At 48.8% G+C, this 18,476-nt stretch overlaps 1 protein-coding gene across 9 annotated transcripts in view; it reads left to right on the top strand.

Annotated features, from left to right (window-relative positions):
• Positions 1-18,476, top strand: part of ERI3 (ERI1 exoribonuclease family member 3) — a 128,387-nt gene that overhangs the window by 41,625 nt on the left and 68,286 nt on the right. For all 9 annotated transcript variants that reach the window (XM_040469983.1, XM_040469985.1, XM_040469986.1 and 6 more), the window contains one exon: positions 3,077-3,168. In XM_040469983.1, coding sequence (XP_040325917.1) covers positions 3,077-3,168 — 92 coding nt within the window. The remainder of the gene's footprint in view (positions 1-3,076; positions 3,169-18,476) is intronic.

The raw sequence follows: 18,476 nt of genomic DNA, 5'->3' as shown, positions 1-18,476 counted from the left end.
GCAGCTTTTTTTCTTGGAATGTCTCTGGCCAGGATCCTAAAAGGAAGATGCCTGCTGTAGGCCAGCACCAAACTAGGGCTGTTGAAATTACAGGATTTTTTTTCTTCAGTGGTGCTGGTTGCCAGGGACCTGTGGTCTTCAGGAGGCTTCCTCCTGCTAACCCCAGGCCAGCCTGGAGCAGGGTGCTCAGATGATTCTGAGTCTCACCCAGGAAGCTACTTCAGCACACTGTGTGGGTAAAGAGGGAAGATTCCGGGCATCAGCCTGAATAGGGAGTCTCTGGCAAGGAGACTAGAATAGGCTCTGCTTTGTCCCATTAGCCCTGAGTTGGTCATACAGCTAAAAAGCTAACTTCTTGTCCTAACCAAGTCCCTGAGCAGGTGGCCAGCTAGATGTTTGCCTGACTAATTTGGTCCAAGTAGGACTCAAGCTAGACCTTCTGTAGCTGGGAGGGCTAGCCCAGCTGATTGGGGGTTTTCTCAGTGGTTCCTCTAGCTCTTTATCCATTCAAGCATAGGGGGAAGGAAAAGGGCAGACTTTATTCCAAATGTAGTATCTCTTCCCTGGACAGGCTCACAGTGGAATGTTTTCACTAAATATCTATCACATGAGTGAATGGTCTACGTCCTAAGCTTCTGAAGGACCCCCTGTGAGTATTAAGTGCTTCTCATGGGGAAGGCTTGGTCTTGCTGAGCATCGGCTCCTGACAGTCCTGTCTTGCTCTTATCTAAGAGCACTGTGCAGGAGTTGGGGCATTGGAGAGCCCCCCTGGAAGATGGGGCACTTCCCTTGGGGATTTAAGGCCAGTGAGCTGGAGCAAGGTTAGCTGACATAGGGAGCTCCAGGTTTGCCTTACCTCTTCTGTAAAGTCTTGGGAAAGGGTATACAAGTGTGCATGTTCATCTGTGCAAGTGGGCCATAGTGGCTGGGGAGACAAGCCATTCAGCAGTGGAAGGTCCAGAATGTAGCTTGCTGCAGAGACTCTTGGCCCGAGAGGGATTCTCTGGTGTACAGACTGTGAAGAGGGTCAGCACAGTCTGGCTCAGGGAGCAGCTCTGACCTCCTGGGAGTGGGACTGCTCTAGCCATGGAACCACATAGGATCCTTGGCCCTACTCAAAGACTGTGCCAGTGTGGACCAGGCCTCCAGGATCTCTGAGATGTCTGGGGAGCCAGCCTATACCTGCTAGAAGTCATCTTACTTCAAGATTTCCATGGACTCTCCATTACTTGCTGGAGTCTTCACAGTCTGGTTTAACCTAGCCCCCAGCCTCATTTCCTGTCCCTTCTTTCTACACACTGTAGACATTGGTCACACTATTCCCTACTCATATTTCAGTAAATCAGTAGGTATCTTGTGAGAAGGTACTGCAGTAGATTAGGGATTAAGACTGTGAATAAGACAAATAAGAGTCCCTGCCTTCATGGTGCTTATAGTCTGGTGGGGAGGGCAGACATTAAGCACATAATTGCTTCTCAAATACAAAATGATTGTGCGTGTGCCTTTGCCTCTGCCTGTAGCATCTTTTCCTGTGTTCCATCCTGTCAAGCAAACCCAACCACAGAATCCCAAGTTCAGTTGTCTTCTTTGTGAAGCCTTCCTTTCTGACTCTTTACCCTGTAAAAGATAGAGCTAGCCACTTCGTCCTCTTGGTCCTATAGCATTCTGTTCACTTCTCCATGGTTGCATCTATTATATTGTATTATGATGATCTGCCTTTCTTGCCTTCTCAGCCTACTGTCTATTTTGTGGTAGGCACTTAATACCTTATTACATTTAATTCTCAAAACAACCCTGTAAGGTTAGTCATCTGCCTCGTTTTATAGATGAAGGAAACTGAAGTTCAGAGAGATTAAATGACTTTTAAATGACTTCCCATCAGTGACACAGCCAGGATATGGAAGAGTCAGGGTTAGAACCCAGATGTGTCTGACTTTCAATCCTATGTTTCTAGCTTCTTTGCCTTTAAAAACTAATCCTGGGGCGCCTGGGTGGCGCAGTCGGTTAAGCGTCCGACTTCAGCCAGGTCACGATCTCGTGGTCCGTGAGTTCGAGCCCCGCGTCGGGCTCTGGGCGGATGGCTCAGAGCCTGGAGCCTGTTTCCGATTCTGTGTCTCCCTCTCTCTCTGCCCCTCCCCTGTTCATGCTCTGTCTCTCTCTGTCCCAAAAATAAATAAAAACTAATCCTTCTGCCTGAGTGGAGCAATGGTGATCTGCTATACTCTCACCCCATGCCTGGGATCTTCTGAAAAATAGGCAATATTTCATGAATTCTTTATGATAATTCTCTCATTATATACTGATTTTAATGTTTGTACTTGCAATGTGAGTGCAAATAATAAAACTGATCAAAGGGATGAAGGGAAAGAAATACTTATAGCATGTTTAGGAACAGTTTTTATCTCTGTCTAGGAATTGAGCTCAGCCTTCAATAGAGTCCACCGAATTTGAATTTGAATCCTCAACCAGGAGAGGAGAAACATGAAGCCTGGGGCCAGTTTATGAGCTTTTAGTAACTAAAGCAGGCAATGCAATTCCAGAGATCAAGAAGGGGTTCCAGCCCAGCAAGGGAGCTTTTTTTGCTAGACTCACGGTGAAGATTAACTTTACTTTCATTGGGGGGAATCACCAAATTCATAAATGTGGTTAATAAATGTTTGGTAGGAGGATGAAATGAGTGAGTGAATGAAGAAACCTGTGGATTGGAGTCCCTCCTTGAGGCCTCCTTCCAGCCTGTTCTCATGGCCCAGGGCAACCTGTGTCTGTGCTAGGCTCTGCTTTTGAGGACCAGCCTACTGGGATATGTCCTTATCCTGTCTGGGACAGGCAGTGGGACAGTGGAGAGACTCCCTCCTCCCCTGACTCGGGCTTGTGGATCTTCCTGCAGGGATTGTCCTCCCTGTGCCCCCACAGCCCTGAGCCAAGGCTGAGAGCAGAGCCATGGCTGGATAAGATTACAGATTTTTCCTGCTCTGATTACAAGCAGCTTATCTGCGTTTCACTGTTGTGGCTCTTCACAGACTCAGGAAGAAAAAAAAGAGGGAAATCTCATCTGTTCTTGTTGTGTACTTTTCAGAGGGTCGATGAGTGGATGGCGAAGGAAGGCCTCTTAGATCCAAACGTCAAGTCAATTTTTGTCACCTGTGGAGACTGGGACTTGAAAGTCATGTGAGTACAAGAAGGACTACTTTGCTGTCAGGGCTTGGAATCTGTGGGGCCAGGTCTTCCTTTCACAGGCTTACACATCCAAGCCTACAGGGCAGCTGAGTTAGGGAGTGTCTGGATCTTGGGGGCTGCCAAGGTGGGAAGAGAGCTGGGAGCCCTGCCTTCTGCCTCTGGAACAAGGAATAGTAGACAAGTCAAGGACCCTACTGGGACTGCTGTTGTCAGGGCCTTCTGGCCTTTGCCAGGTCCCACTGCTCAGGACAGCCCTTCCAGTTGTGGGGTTACTTATTGTCCTGGAAGGAAGGAAGGAAGGAAGGAAGGAAGGAAGGAAGGAAGGAAGGAAAGGAGAGGAGAGGAAGGGGTTAAAAGAAGATTCTTTTTCTTTTCTTTCTTTCTTTTTTTTTTTTGAGAGAGAGAGAGAGAGAGAGAGAGAGAGAGAGAGAGAGAGAGAATGAATCTTAAGCAGGCCTTAGGCCCAGCATGGAGCCCAATGTGGGGCTCAATCTCACAACCATGAGATCATGACCTGAGCTGAAATCAAGAATTAGGTGCTTAACTGACTGAGCCATCAAGGTGCCCCAGATCCTTTTTTTTTTTTTTAAAACCAAATATATAGCATTTACTACTCTTAGTGCTTTAGAAATAGTAACTCATTAATAAACGCTGGTACTTTTATTCCTGTTTTATGGATAAGAAAATTAAGGCACAGAGTGGTTAAGTAACTTACCCAAGAACACACAGAGCCAGGATTCAAACCCAGGCAACCTGACTCCAGGGTCCTTTCTCTTAGCCATTATGCCATCCTACCCTTTTATCTGAAATACAAAGCCCTGATGATTCAACTGAGGGCCCAGTGGTGGAATGAGAGAGGGCTGCTTATAGGGAGCTCCCCAAGTCCCCAGCCTCCTTGTCCCTCCTTTGTCCCCACTGCTTTTTCTTCTTTGTCTCTCGGTCCTGCCCTGGTTATAGAAGACAGAACTGGTTCCTTTGCCGGGTTGACACTTTTGCCTCTTGTCTATCCTTATGGATACCTGGCTTCAGACAGCCCCCAGGGAGCTAAAGCGGGGTGGAGGTGGTGGGGGCACTGTTTGCTGAGGATTGATAGAATCGATACCTCTGTGTTCTTTGTGACTGAAGGCAATAGCAAGCATTCTGGGTGTGTGTGTGTGTGTGTGTGTGTGTGTGTGTGTGCGCGCGTGTGCACACAAGCTTCGTGCATAGGGTGGGGTATTGGTGGGGGGTGGGGAATAGTGGCTCTGGAGTAACATTTCCTACCAAATTAGGTATTATCCTCTTACCAAGCTCCTTCTTTATGCCTTTTGGATGCTAGGTATTGAGGTGAAATTATGCATTCAGGTGGATGTCAAGACTGCTACAGGACACCAACTCCCTAAGTGAGACAGGAAGAGGAACAAGCCCAGATCACATATACACCCACACACCTCATCTCCATATCCTTTAGGTCATGTACGCACATTGACCACATACGTCTAGGTGTGTGCACATGACTCCCAGAGCTCCAGAGGATCTTTGTGCTCCCAGATGACACTCGTGTGTCAGGGAAATTATGGAGGCTGGATCTGGAAGCAGATATGAATCAGGGGAGGGTTCCATGGAGAAGGCGAGGAGGAGGAAGGCTGTTGTTCTTATTTATGGCATCTTGGAAAGCTCTGAGCACTTGAAGCAGAGAGGGATTTAGGTGGATTTCAGCAGCACAAGAGAAGCTATTTGGGGTGGCAAGGTTCAGGCTGATACCTAGCATCTGGGGCTCATGTAGCCTAGTCCAGAGGCCTAGTTTCTCCAGATAACCTCCCAGGACTCCCACTCTTCCAGTGGTTTTCACTCTTTGGTGTGTTCATATCCCAGGCACCCACATTTCATTTCAGAATGTTCTGCATTAAGTGTGAATGGCACGTGCATACATGTGTATGTGAAAACTTCCCTGTGCATGCATGCAGGGACTATCGGGCCGGGCCTCCTAAGCTTGGAGTTGGTTTCTCCATAAGAAGAAGAGGGAATTTCAGAGGATGTTGTCTTCTTTGGCCCATTCTGGCCTGCAGCACCAGTTTAGCCCAGTGGGCCCAGAACAGATTTTGGTGTCTCAGGAGGCTGCTTTGAATCTTCACAAAAAATGATGTAATCAAGAAGAGGGATTGGGTCATTGAATCCAAACATACAGGAAAACAAACCAAATTTTAATGAGCATGTACCATATCTCATTCAGTCCTTCTAACTATCTTCCCTGGTAGAAGGTGGTATCTCCCTTTTATAGAGGCAAAACACAAAGTAGTATTTACAACTGAGGCCCAAAATGGTAGAGATTCATAGCTACACAGAATTGAACTCTAAGGCCATGTTGCTTCTAAAAGAGATGGGTTGCGGAGACTTTGGTAGCTGGTTTGGGTTTGTATTGAAAAGGCCAGTGAGGCTCTGAAAAAGAATATGCAAGAGGGAAGCAGATGTCAGGTGGCAGGAGTTGGGGGGAGGAGAGCTTTGTGGCTGCCTTTTAGAAGCAGGACTCCGCATAACTGCTGGGAAGGCTCTTAATTAAATGTGTAACAAAATAAAAACAGCCAGAGAGGAAACCTAAGTAGTGCTGCGTGACAGTGCACAGCTTATCGGTGTTCCTGGAACCTCTCGTCAGATGGCTCTCGTCAGAGCCATCACCTTTTTATGCGCCTGGTAAAGGCTGCTGATGAGCCTGACAAGGGTGGTGTTAAATTGACACCCGCAACTTGTTAGTATGTGGCTTACTTCTTATTTTGACATCCATTTTCAGACTTAACTAAGTCTAAGGAATTCAGAAAATATTTTCATTTCCCACTCTAGTTTTCTGGAGCCATGGCTCCTTCTCATTGCTGCCCTTCCCCTCTCTCCCCACACCCACCCCCAACCAGCTTCACATCACTTTTGTTGGAAAGGGCCTGATTAGTGAGGCACTGAGAAATGGGAACTGAAGTGGCAGCGGAAATCCCACTGGAGAAAAGAAATCTGCTCCCGTCCCGACAGAATCATTTTGTGTCCATCTTTTGTCAAAGCCAGATGAGTTGATACTCTGTGGGCTTTGATGCTGTAGTCACAGATCCTGCTGAGGTGGGTTTTAATTTAGTGGGCATGGATTTAATTTTCCTTCTCAACTTGTTTAAGAAATGACACTTGTTATGGCTTCGACCCTTGGTCAGCTTGCCTCCCCTACCTGACCTACCTTTCCTTTGCCTTACCTCATGGTTCTTGAAGCTCCTCATGGGGTTTAGTGTTCTTTCACCAATCTTCTGTCTTCTCTGCCTACCCAGGCAGGGAATGCCTCTGTAGGTTCCAGCTTTGACATGGCAGCAGAGATCCTGCTGGAGAAAAGCAATCTGCTTTATCTGCCATCTGAACTCCAAGCTTTCACATCCAGCTACTGATTCTGTTTCTCCACCTAGGTGCCCACAGTCCCCTTAAAGCTCAGGTGTCATCTTTCCCCCAACACCTAGTCCTCCAACTTGCTCTCAAGTTGTGACTGGAACCTCTACCTGGTATTTCTGTCAGAAACCCGAGACTCATCCTTGATTCCTTTTCTCTAGTCACAACCAATTAATTGCCAACTCTTGTTGATTCTTCTTGCCAGAGGTTTCTCAAAGTCATTGCCTTCTTTCCATCCCTGCTACCACTGCCCTAGTTCAGGTCACCATATTCTTTTTGGAATACAAAAGTGCTCTAGTCTTTCTGACCCCAGTTTTACTTCTTTTGTGCCATTCTCCTAATTGCAGCAAATTATGTCACACCTCCGCACAATACCTTCAAGGCTTCCTCTTGCCCTTACGGCAAAGTCACACAGTTTATTGAGGCCTCAAGGCTCTTGCTTACTTCTCTAACCTCATCTCCCTGACCCCAGTCAGATGCTCTAGCTAGCCAGTTCCTTAGGATCCATCTTTAAAAAAATTTTTTTAATGTTTATTTATTTTTAAGAGAGAGAGAGAGAGCATGAGCAGGGGAGGGACAGAGAGAAAGGGAGACACAGAATCAAAAGCAGGCTCCAGGCTCTGAACTGTCAGCACAGAGCCCAACACGGGGCTCAAACCCACGAACTGTGAGATCATGACCTGAGCCGAAGTTGGATGCTTAACCGACTGAGCCACCAGGCATCCCCCTTAGGATCCATCTTAATGACATTTTCTAGGTGCTTTCCTGTGTGTTTCTGGAATGTATTTACTTATACATGAATTGTATAAATTCTACTTATCTGTATCTTTCACTAGATTGTGGGCACCATTATAACTTTGGACAATGTTTGACATGTAGTATTTCAATAAATATTTGTTGAATAAATGACAGCTAAGTAATGGAGTGGGCCTATGGAATCCATACTTAGGAAGAATGACAGAGGGATCAATGGAAGGTAGATTCAGGGAGAATGGAACAGAAGAAGAAATCTTGGGCCTTCCTGCAGTGTGAAGGGTTGAACTGTGCTGTTAATGCAAGTTGTTCCTGGATTTTCTCACTGCCAGTAGTGGGTGTTGGGTCCTCCCTCCATGGTGGGTACTGGGTAAGATGGCCCGTAGGCCTGGGCCATGGAGGAGTTTGGTCTTAGGAGCAGGGTGAAGGGCTTTCTCTGAGAGATTTGTGCCTTCCAAGACTGAGGGCTGGGATTGCTCTGGAAGTTTTATATTAGATAATAAAGATAGTCAGCATTTATTGAGCACTTATTATATACCAGGAGTTCTGCTCTGCTATTTACACAATCTCATTTAATTCTACCGCAATCTTAAGGAATAAATTCTTTTTATAACCCTTTTTTTTTTCCTTAAATAAATGATGAGGAAACTGCAGCCCAGAGAGGTAAGTTATTTGTCAAGGCCTCATACAAGTTTGTGGCAGGGATTTGAACCTAGGCATTCTGACTCTAGAAACCATGTGTTTAACCACTATGCCATCTGACCATCTGCTTTTGTCTTTCATGGCCCATGGCTTTGTGATATGGTGGGAATACCTTTCTTTCCTTTGTTTGCACTGAGTGGCAGATGTTCTCTGACACCCTAGGCTGCTGGTACCTGATCTGGTGTTGGTGGAGGTCTGCACTGTTATGTTTGTTTTGCTATGCGGGCGTAGTTGGCCAGGAGGTGTGGTGAAGGATGATTTGGGGCTGAGAGCCTCCTTGATGAGCTACAAATGAATGAGTCCTCAGATCTGTTTTAAGGAAACCACTGCCAGTATCATTTTGGATACTCTATCCTATAGTATGTTTGGAAGCACGTGGGGGAATCTCATCATGTCACTAAGCTTATGAAAGCCTTGCCCTTGCCCATGGGTGTGCCAGTTGGTCCCAGCTCTGAGCTGCATCACCTTTGATTAGCAGCCTGCTGGGGGAAGGGGCTTGACTAAGAACTCCCTGGCAGTCCTGACTTGTCTCATTTCCTGATACTTTTATCTGTCACTGCAAGTGCTTGGGCTCCCCTCCTGAACTAATTAAGTTTGCATGTGTTTAGACACATTGCCAAATAGGGCTTAGCAAAGCGGAACTGAGCTACATCTCTTTCTGAGTAGGGAAGGAAGGGTAAATGAATGCTCTTCCACAAGGGCCAGGGAGAAACGTGGATGACATGGAGTGGGTGTGTGTACACATGATAGGCATTCTGCCCTGGCCCTCATAGGGACACAGGAAGCCTGCAGAGCAGCCTTCTGATTGGCTGGCAGGGGTAGGTGAAGGCCGACTCTCCAGCTCTCTTAGTGAATTGGGCATTCTAAGAGGGTTGAGGATGGATAGAAGATAGACTCTGATGTATGATTCTTATCCCAAGCACAAGCAAAACTGAATGTCTAATTCACTGGGGTCTACAGAGGGAGTTTGTAGGGCTGTGTGCTATTTGCTGCCAGCCTGATCCTACCTAGCCCCCAGGCCTAAAATCACCTGTGTGGCTAGCAGGGTGCCAGAGCAGCTTTCTTTCTAAGACAACTTTTTGCCCAAAGACCCCAGTTTCCCCTGTTCAGTCTTGTAATCCCTATGAGATGGCCTCAAGGGGAGGTGGAGGGAAGAAGTAGTCTTATACAGAATCTCCCCACCGTAGAGGTAGGGGTTCAGTCTAATGACTCAGTATAGTGAGGTGATAGCTGACAGGGTGTTTTCATGTCAGACTAATGCCTGCCTTTTCCCTAGCGCCGGGTAGTCTGTGGTCTGAGATGCTCTGTGGCAGAATGTACTTGGGTGCTGTCCTCTCCAGACAGCAGATATGGGGGCATTACTATGATATGGACTCCTTCTCTGAGGTAGGGAGGGAGGGTATTTCCCAAAGAAAGTAGTGACGAAAGCCAGCTGCCAGCCATGGTCAGTCCTATAGCTTGGAGGACAGTGGGTCAGCTTCCTGGCCATGAAGAGGCTCTCGGTGGGCAAGACTGGCTCAGAGTCCAGACCAGGCTGCCAGTGCACACTGAGTGTGTGTGGCAGGTGGGGAGGGGATTCTGGAGGTTGTATAGGAATTCTGGGCCTTTGAGCTGTAGCCTAAGCCCAGAGAGAACAAGAACCAGACCTTCTGCCCTCCCTTCAGCTTCCCTAGAGCCCTCTCGTCAGCAGAGGTGCATCGGGTTAGCCCCAAGAAGGCAGCTTGAGTTGATGGGGTCATGTTTCAGCTGCAGCTAATCCAAGTCACTCGATATAAATCTCTCCCTGCTGCCTCTCCCCTCCCTCCCATCCCCAACCCACAGACAGGGAAATGAATCCTGGCCCTCGCCCTGAATACATCATGGCAGGCCTGCCTCTAATGAGAGAGGGCCATTCATTGTAGGGTGAAGCTCCCTGCAGAGCCTGGGATGCCATTAATTAAAGAAGAGCCACCTGAAGCCAGTCGTGCGGTGCAGGCTGCCACGCTCAGATGGAGTGGCGGTGGGGTAGCCTCGTTAGCCTGACAGCTCCTTGGGCCGAGAGTTCTTGGGCTCTGAGGAGCGAGGGGTGCCCCGCCTCCCCCCAGAGCTCGCAGGTCTCTGGGGCCAGCCTCCTCACAGAGACCTGAGAGTTCCTTCCGACACATGTCCTGGGGCCTGGCACCAGTGGTAAAGGGCTCCTGAGTATGGGCCTGGTGGGATAATCCATTTCCTGTGGGCAGACCCTAGAGCAAGAACAGGTTTCTGTGGAGTCCATGGGGACTCCTAGGTCCCTGCCTGCATCCCTTTTCCTCTCTTCTGCTTGTGGTCCTGGAGCCGCAGGTCAGCAGACAACTCAGCTTGTGTCCTTGCCTTGGAGCCTGGGCTTGGGGTAGTTGGTCTGCTCTGGAAGGACTTTGGACCTGGGGGCACTGGGGAGAAGCCCTGTTATCTGATCAGTAAGTACAGTCCCTCCTTGGCAGGCAGAGCCTCTGGTGTTCCACATTCTGGGTACTTTTGAGCCTGAATGGGGGGCTCTAATGTTGGCCTCATCTCCTCATCCACTAGGAAGGTAACAGAGTCTAAAGCACTTTAGTGATTTTTGGAACCCTGGAATGGAAGTTTTGCTTCGTTAAAATCCCGATAAAAGATCAAGACGTTTGTGTAGTAACTGATCAGGCTTTGAGATGTTTATGGCCCTGGTGGGAGTCTCATGTTTTGGCCTGCTATAGAGCCACTGACTAGATGGATGTCTCTTTACTGCTTCATTGTGAGGCAAGTGTTGCTGCCTAAGTAGTAGCCCCTGGAGTTATACTCTTATACTCCCCTTGACCCTCTGTGAGGGTCTTACTGTCTCCTCTTTGCTGGCAGGAGGGGCTGTAGGCACTGAGACCTTTGCATAGCCCAGAGTTGGGGTAGCTCAGCCAATGTCTGTCTAGCTTGTCAGGAAGACAAATTGGTCCTATGGCTCTTCAGGACCGTCTCTGGAAGTCTGATTCTATGGCAGAATCTGACAGGCTGCTTCAGAGGGCCTCAGAACGAGCTGGTGGCATGGCTTGACCATATGTTCCATCTCTGCTTCCCCACAGCTCACCTGGTACAGAATAAAGGCTGTCACTGCTTCCTAGACCTGGGACTCAGTCTGCACTCCTTTGTGTTTTGAACATTTCTGGACCTTCCCAGGCCTTGGTCACTTATTTGGGCTCCTCTGTCCTCTGGCAGATAGGGACTGAAGATTGGAGGGCTTGTCCCCTGAACTCCAAGGAGAAGGAGTTTGCTCCTGGAAAATATTTTACTTTGGGTGAGATAGTTTTGTGTTTTTTTTTTTTTTTTTTTTTAAAACTCTTTGTGTGACTCTTGAGACCCAACTTTTTTTTTCTATTTTTTTTAGAAACCAAGGTATGAAGTAGGCATGTTAGTGTACATAAAGTATACAGATGTGAAGTGTATAGCTTCATATATTTTTATACAAGCATGCACGTATGCAGCCACCACCCAGATCAAGATCAAGAACCTTTTCCATCATCCTAGAAAACGTTTTGTGTCCCTTCTCAGTCAGTAATGCCCTCTGCCTACCAGATGACCACTGTTCTGACTTCTATTACTTTTGGTTCACTTTGCCTGTTCTGGACTTTTGATACGTAGAACCATACAAAATGTACTCTTTTATGTCTGCCTTCCTTTGCTCAACATGACATATGAGAGAGTCCTCCATGGTTGTTGTGTATATTAGTAGTTGGCCTTTTCATTGCTGTATAGTTTTCCATTGTATTTCCATACTGTGCTTTATCTCTTCTCCTTTTGTTGGACTACAGTTTTTCTTTACCTCTCCGGTACATGTTTGTCAAATGAGTATGTAAATGTTCAGTCTGATATGAGAATCTCCCTCATCCTTTAAAACCTAATTCCAGTCCTTTGGATATGTGGTCTACCTGTCTCTTCTGGAACCTGCACTGGCTTCCCTTTTCTCTGAACTCCTGTGATAGGGAGAGCCTGGCCCCAGGCCTGTGGAAGTGGCCTTTGAGCCATACCGACCCATTTAATTATATTTTCAGCAGATGTTGATTGAATACCCACCATGTGTCTCACACTATTCTAGGTATTGAGGACATAGCAGTGAACAAAGAGATAAAACTTCTAAAACCTCCTGCCTTCACGGAGTTTACATTCCAGTTCGTGCAGCCAGCACTGCCCTCTGGCCCTTGGACCCTGATGCCAGAAGAATCTTGGTTTTGTCCAGGCTCCTCTGTCCTGTGGGATTCTGCAGGAACTGGGTGCCAGTGGCCCTTGCCACATTGACAAGGCCTCTGTAGGGCTTATGGGCTTTAGTGTCCCTCTCTTGCTGCTGCTGCTGCTTGGCAATGAAAGGGTGTCTCGATATTGGTGCTTCCCTTCCACTATCCAGGAGTCTGATTCCCTCCATGAGAGGAGAGAATTAATCTCCAACTTTCCGTGCCTGTAAGGTGAGTGACCTCTGTTTTGTCAGCGTTGCCAATCTGTCCTCTCACTCCCAGCCAGGGTAATGGAGACATTACTTTGTGCTAAAGCAAACCACAGTGGATGTTGTACCAATCCAGGCACTGGGAACGACGGAGCAGTCTGTGATGATCTCCTCACAGGTGCACAGGCATCGAGAGACTACAGGGGCATCCACACCTGAGCAGCTTTGGCCCTGAACTGCGGTTGGCAGATTCAAGAAGAGAAGATGCCCTGCCACCATATTCTCTTTGACCACCATCTGTGCCAGCGGGGCGGCTGCTTCAGTTTGGTCTGAAATAGGTTTCCTATGTTAGACTCCTAAGAGCACATGAGAGGCTGCAAACACCCCGGTGAGGAAGAGGAGTCAGGAAGCAGCGGTCTTGGAAGGTGAGGGCTGGAGAACTCAGGGCTGCAGCTGGCGTAGTGGCCCATGCCTGAATGATCTATGGACTTTGGGGGCTTAGCTCAGTAGAGCTCGGGAAGGATGGCTGTGAGTGGGTGGGATAAATTTTCAGTGTCCCTGGCTAAAGGGTGACATACTCAGACTTGATAGTTCTGTAAAACTGTTTCTTCCAAAGCCTGCAAGGATTTTGGTTTGGGGAAGAAAGCCAGCCAGCCCAGAGAATCCCGGGAGCCTGACAGGCCTTTTTCTCTGCGATTCTTTCTTGCAGGCAGCCCGAGGCAGCCTGTCTCTTTGTTAACAGAGTGACAGCAATGTGACACCATGGAAATAATTACTAACAAATCACGGTGCTGACTGCAAACAGCTCTCTGTCTTCAGAGGCATGTCAGGGTGCATTAGAGCAGGACTGGAGGAGCGGCACATGTGGGGGCCGAGACGCAGCCTGCACTCAGACGCTCTCCTCTTCTTCCCTCAGCCTGACCCCTTTCTGCTATGGCTGACTCTCCTGCTTGTGGCTTGAGGAACCAGCTGGATAAGTGACATATGGCTAGTCCCACTTCCTCTGGGCAGGTAGCTAGGACTCCCATCTTTGCTAAGGAACACCTGGGTAGTGATGAGATCCAAGAGTTTTTTGATCATGGAGCCCCCAAAAGGTGGAGAGATGCACCATTCCTGATTTACTCTGCCAGTTGGGACCAGTTTCACCTACTAGTAGTTTTGGAGTGATGGGAAATATTTGCTCCAGCTAGGCCCAGAATGTGGGGGGAGCCTTGCATCTCAGTGTTGGCTCAGCTCCCCTCCCCCACAGCTCTGGTTTCTTCTTCAATTGCCATAGTCAATTTTTGGTAAGTCGACTTTGTCCATTCCCTCTTGGTTAGCAGAGTGATTGCTCTGACTGTCAGGGCTGTAAATAATGTTCCTGGTGTGTGTGGCTGGAGGCAGCCGTGTGGGGTGGGGAATGGAGTGGAAGGAGGAGCAGCACTCTGAGGGCTCCCTCACCCTCCCCCCTCCCCTCTCATACAATATTTATCCAGGGATGGGAGTCAGATGCAGCGACCTCAGGGGTCACCCAGTTAAATAGCTTCTGAACCTCCCTGCATTCTAATTGCTGCAGTTGTCCTTTGCTCTGGAGACTTCTCCTCCCCATTGTCTGCTGAGGCACACACTAATGGCTCTCTTCCCTGGCCCTGTTGGGAGGCATACTGGGGGTGGGGAGGGTGGGGAGGGATAGGGCTCATTGCTACCTTCCTTTCCCGGGGGATAAAGGAATCTGGGGCCTACTAACAAGTGGCTTTAGCTAGGAGGAGCACAGACCCCTGCCTCCCTTTTGCTCCTTCCCCAGAGCTGGCTGGAGAAGGAAGCCAGGCAGTGGGCTTGGTTTATGGGGCTGAGGAGCTGCACCCATTTTGAGTCCTTTGAGCAGAATTGTGGGACTGGTGACTCTTCTGCAAGGCAACAGACCCTTGAGTACTCATCTTATGAGCATCATCTTGTGTTGCCATGGATGGTCTTACGTGCAGGGTTTGGAAACTTCTAATGAGTGATATTTCCTGTTGGAATATCTGCATTTTGCCCAGAGATTGGCCAGATGGAAAAGTCTCTTTGGTCCCTTGGAGGTCGATTTAAGTGATTGATGATGGTAGCAGGTGTACCTCATTTGGTGACTTAAGAGTGGCATATGCCACATGTCTTCACTAGGACCTTCTTGTAAACGTCAGTTATGCTTCACTGCAACTCTTCTCTTCCAGGGGATTCTTATGGAAACTGCCATCGAAGGTGCTGACCACTGTGTATGCTGGAAGTGCTGGTATTCCAGCAGTAGCCTAAAGTTAGCCCCTGTTGAGAGCTGCTCTGGGCCAGGAAGTCCTATGCTCGGGACTATAAGGAGCACTAGGTGATCAGGACAGAAAGAGCAGCACGTGCATATCTAACTACAGGCTGAGTAAGGTGGAGTCTGAGAAGGCTACAGAAAAGATACAAAACAAATGCCATGAGAACCCAGAGGAGCACAGTAGAGAGACTGAATGGGGAGTATTTTTTAGCAGGAAATTTTGTTTTAAAAAATACTAAAGAAAGCCCAATATTACAAAGTATATAAGGGTTGAGCTGCTCTGGTTGAAGCTGGGGTGAGGCCCTGCCATTCTTCCTCCTGTTCCCCCAGTCCTCAAAGTAGCCTGATGTCCCTTCTAGAATCCTAGAACCCCACTGAGCTAGTTTAAAAACCACTAGCCCGTTCTAATGCCTACCCAGAAGGGTGACTTTGTGTAGGCCAAGTGCGTACATGTCTTGAAGGAGTCAAGGGAGCTGGGATCAGGGCAGAGGAGATCTGTTACAGACAGGGTAAGGGGAACAGTTGTGTCCTTTAGTATACTGGAGCAGAGAGCAGTCTACATCCCAGAACCTGACCGCTTGCAGGATGCCTCTCTGTGGAGCCTCCAGAGGGCATCGTAGGCCACACAAAGGCAGCTCAGGCAAAGGGTCAAGATGGCCATAGGCCAGGTGGAGACTATAATTGGGGGGATGAGTGAGCTATCTTGGAAACAGCTCAAATTGCTAAGGAGCTCTTGATTTCCTTGACCAAAACAGAGAATAGCTCATCAGCTGAGACACTGACCAAAGTGCCCTGAGAACCTCTTGTCAGCAGCTCCCCCTCTCCCCGTACCCTACTCCCTGCTGCTGCCTCTGCCATTCCCTCTGGGAGAGAGCTCTAGCCAGGTCCTGGTGGCAGCTCCGACACTTCCCACAGTCACCACAGGTGGGGCACTGTGCCCTTTCCTTGGACAAATTGTCATTGGGGAGACTCCGGAGAGATGCTTGTCTTATTGTTTCACTGGAGAGGGTCTGGGGAGATAGAAGGTATTTGACTTCCTAAACTATTTGCAGCATTGGGAAAGTGCATATTCTACTGTTCCACAGGGTGTTTGTGGCACCAGGTGATCAGGACACCTGGTGTGCTTCTTGTGGTCATTTTTGTGGGCTCTGTGGGGGACAAATGGTTGGCGAGTGGGCCAGCAAGCAGTGGAGCAAGGAAGTGCTGTTTACATATCAGTACCTTTCAGAGGCTTTGAGCAACTGCTCGGCAATGGGGATTTGAGGTTGGTTCTCTCAGGGAGGACTGGCAGACTGGCCTATGGGGCATCCCTCTGCTCTGCCTGTATTCTGGTTTCTGTTTGGGAACTCTCCAGAGCAGCATGTCTGGGAACACTTCCAGCTGTGCCGCCAGACCCAGACGCAGGTGACGGCCTTTCGTCTGTACCATAGGGAAACCAAGAGGAAATTAAATGTCATTTGCCCCCTGCACAGCAGGTCGCTGCCAGATCAGACACTGCTGATCAGAGCTGTGCAGAGGGTACCCCAGGGAAAGCTTATGCCTGCAACCATGCCCTCTGAGCTGTGGAGACTCCCAGGTGATGGTCTGGCTCATTCCCAGGGCTTTCTCTGCCAGGCTGGGTTCACCCTGGCCTGGAGCCCAGCCCTGTGCTACATGGCAGCTGTGGCCTATGCCAGACCAGAGGTGTGTGTGTACCAGTGGGAGAGAATGGAGGGGAGGGGCAGGGCCTGACAGTAGAGGACACACAGGAGACAGTGAAGTGATCAGCCCTTCCTCAGAGAAGCTGCATGGTGTTTAGAATTAAGAGACTTGGATTCCAATCCTGACTCCACTACTTACTAGTTGTAGGATTTGGGAAAGTCACATTCCTACTCTACCTCCATGTCCTCATCTGTACAACGGAGATTACGATAAGCTCTGACTCCTGCCACCTGTGGGGAAGTACTTCCTTTTAGACTGGTGTCAGAGTTTCCTCACCACCACTCTTGCCCTAGATCTGGAAGGATGGCCTGGAGCCCCTTGCCTGTGGGCCTCCCTGTGAAGTGAGATGGCTGAAGTTGATGGGAAGTGGGGTGGACTTAAGTCTGGCCCAGAAGGCACAGCTGGTGATCTCCCCTCATCAGAGGCCTTTCCTTCTGGTCCTGGTCGTCTCAGCTAGGCAGCCCACGGCCTTTATGAGATGAGCATGGGTCATAGCGGTCACCCTCCCAATTGCAAGGCTCAGAGGGGGCTCCCTCCAGCCTCACACTCGCACTCTCCTTCTGTTGGGAGGACCTTAGGGCTTGTCCCAACCCCTCCCTTGCCTTGAAGTCCTAGCTGTGGGCTGTAGTTCTCAGCTCTGCAATGACATTTATTAACAGGGCTTTGGGAAAAGATATTTTAATACTGTAAGGTTCTCCCTAGAAAACTCCCTACCCCCACCACCACCACCCCCCACCCCATCTGAAGCATGGCTGCTGGTGGTGAAATTCATTAGTGTTCCCTGACAGGCAGTGGCGACAGAGGCACTCGCTGTCTGCTTCCCGCTCCCTCGCTCTCGTGCTCCTGCTTCACGCACACTGATATTTAAAGCTGATGGGCTGCTTATAGACTTCTTGTACCATGACAAGTTTGGGGAGGGGAGTGGGGGAGGAAGAGACAGACAAGGAGCCAGCTGTCACGCTGGTATTTCAAACAGTACTCTCTCCTGACCCTTTGCAGGCTCCAGCAAGTGTATCATCTTTCTGAAGTCTGTGGTTGGAATTGTAACCTGCAGCTGTCCCAGAGGATGGGGGCAAGTGTGGGGGCAAAATGGGCTGAGAAGTCGGCACTCTCTCAGGGTTGTGGGCAGGCAGAGAAGAATGGAGGGACAGAGTGTGTGTGTGTGTGTGTGTGTGTGTGTGTGTGTGTGTGTGTGTGTGTGTTCAAGCAGAGGGGACCGAAGCAGAGCGTAAGTGCTCCCCAGCAGTGCTTTCCCATCACCAGAAATGGGATGGCCCTTTCTTAGTCTTCTCTCCTGGAGTGATCATTATGTTTCATGCTGTGATTATCTTCTGGGTGGCCTTGGAAGCTCCTGAGTCTAGGAATCAGGTTTGATTGGCCTCTGTCCCTGAGGGTCCTGAGTCTCAGTGATACCCAAAGTATGTGTTGGCAATTGAGGTAGAAAGTTTTCCCATTTTGTGTCTAGACTGGGGCCTTGACTTTTGCTCCCTATTTGTGCGCTTTAGATTTGGAGAATGAATCCCAAGTGCCTCTTCCATGCACAACTCTTCTTCTTACCCCAAAGCTTCTTGGAATTCATTTTCTGTAGTTGATGAGTGTTTTTGGAACTTCCCCTTTCTGTGTCATCCCCAGCAAAGCTTCTCCAGTATATTTTTCATGCCTAAGGCACTGTCTTCTCAAGGCAGGTGGCCTGGAAGCTTCTCCAAAGGCTGTTGCAGCATTGGTCACAGCTGATCTCCTTTTAGCCAGAATCCCTTCTGTGAGTGTTTATGTATGAGTATGTTTCCCTTGGCTGGCTCCTGCAACCTTCACAGAGCAGGGCACGGAGGTGACGTAACTTGCCCAAGGACACATGGGCACTTGACCAAGTTGTCTCTTAGTGCAGCAGAGCTGTGTGCTGGATGGGGGTTCTAATGTACTCTCCCTCTCCCCTCCACCATCAGGGCCCTTCTAGCTCCAGGGTCTGCAGTGGGGGAGCCATTGGGGAATGGGCCTGACTCCTCTACACCTGGCTTTTTTTTTTTTTTTTTAATTTTTTTTTTTCAAAGTTTTATTCATTTT

This window comes from Herpailurus yagouaroundi, unplaced genomic scaffold (genome assembly GCF_014898765.1).
Source record: "Herpailurus yagouaroundi ecotype Mexico unplaced genomic scaffold, PumYag 77, whole genome shotgun sequence".
NCBI classification, from domain to species: Eukaryota; Metazoa; Chordata; class Mammalia; order Carnivora; family Felidae; genus Herpailurus; species Herpailurus yagouaroundi.
This window is presented reverse-complemented; position numbering and strand designations above follow the sequence as displayed.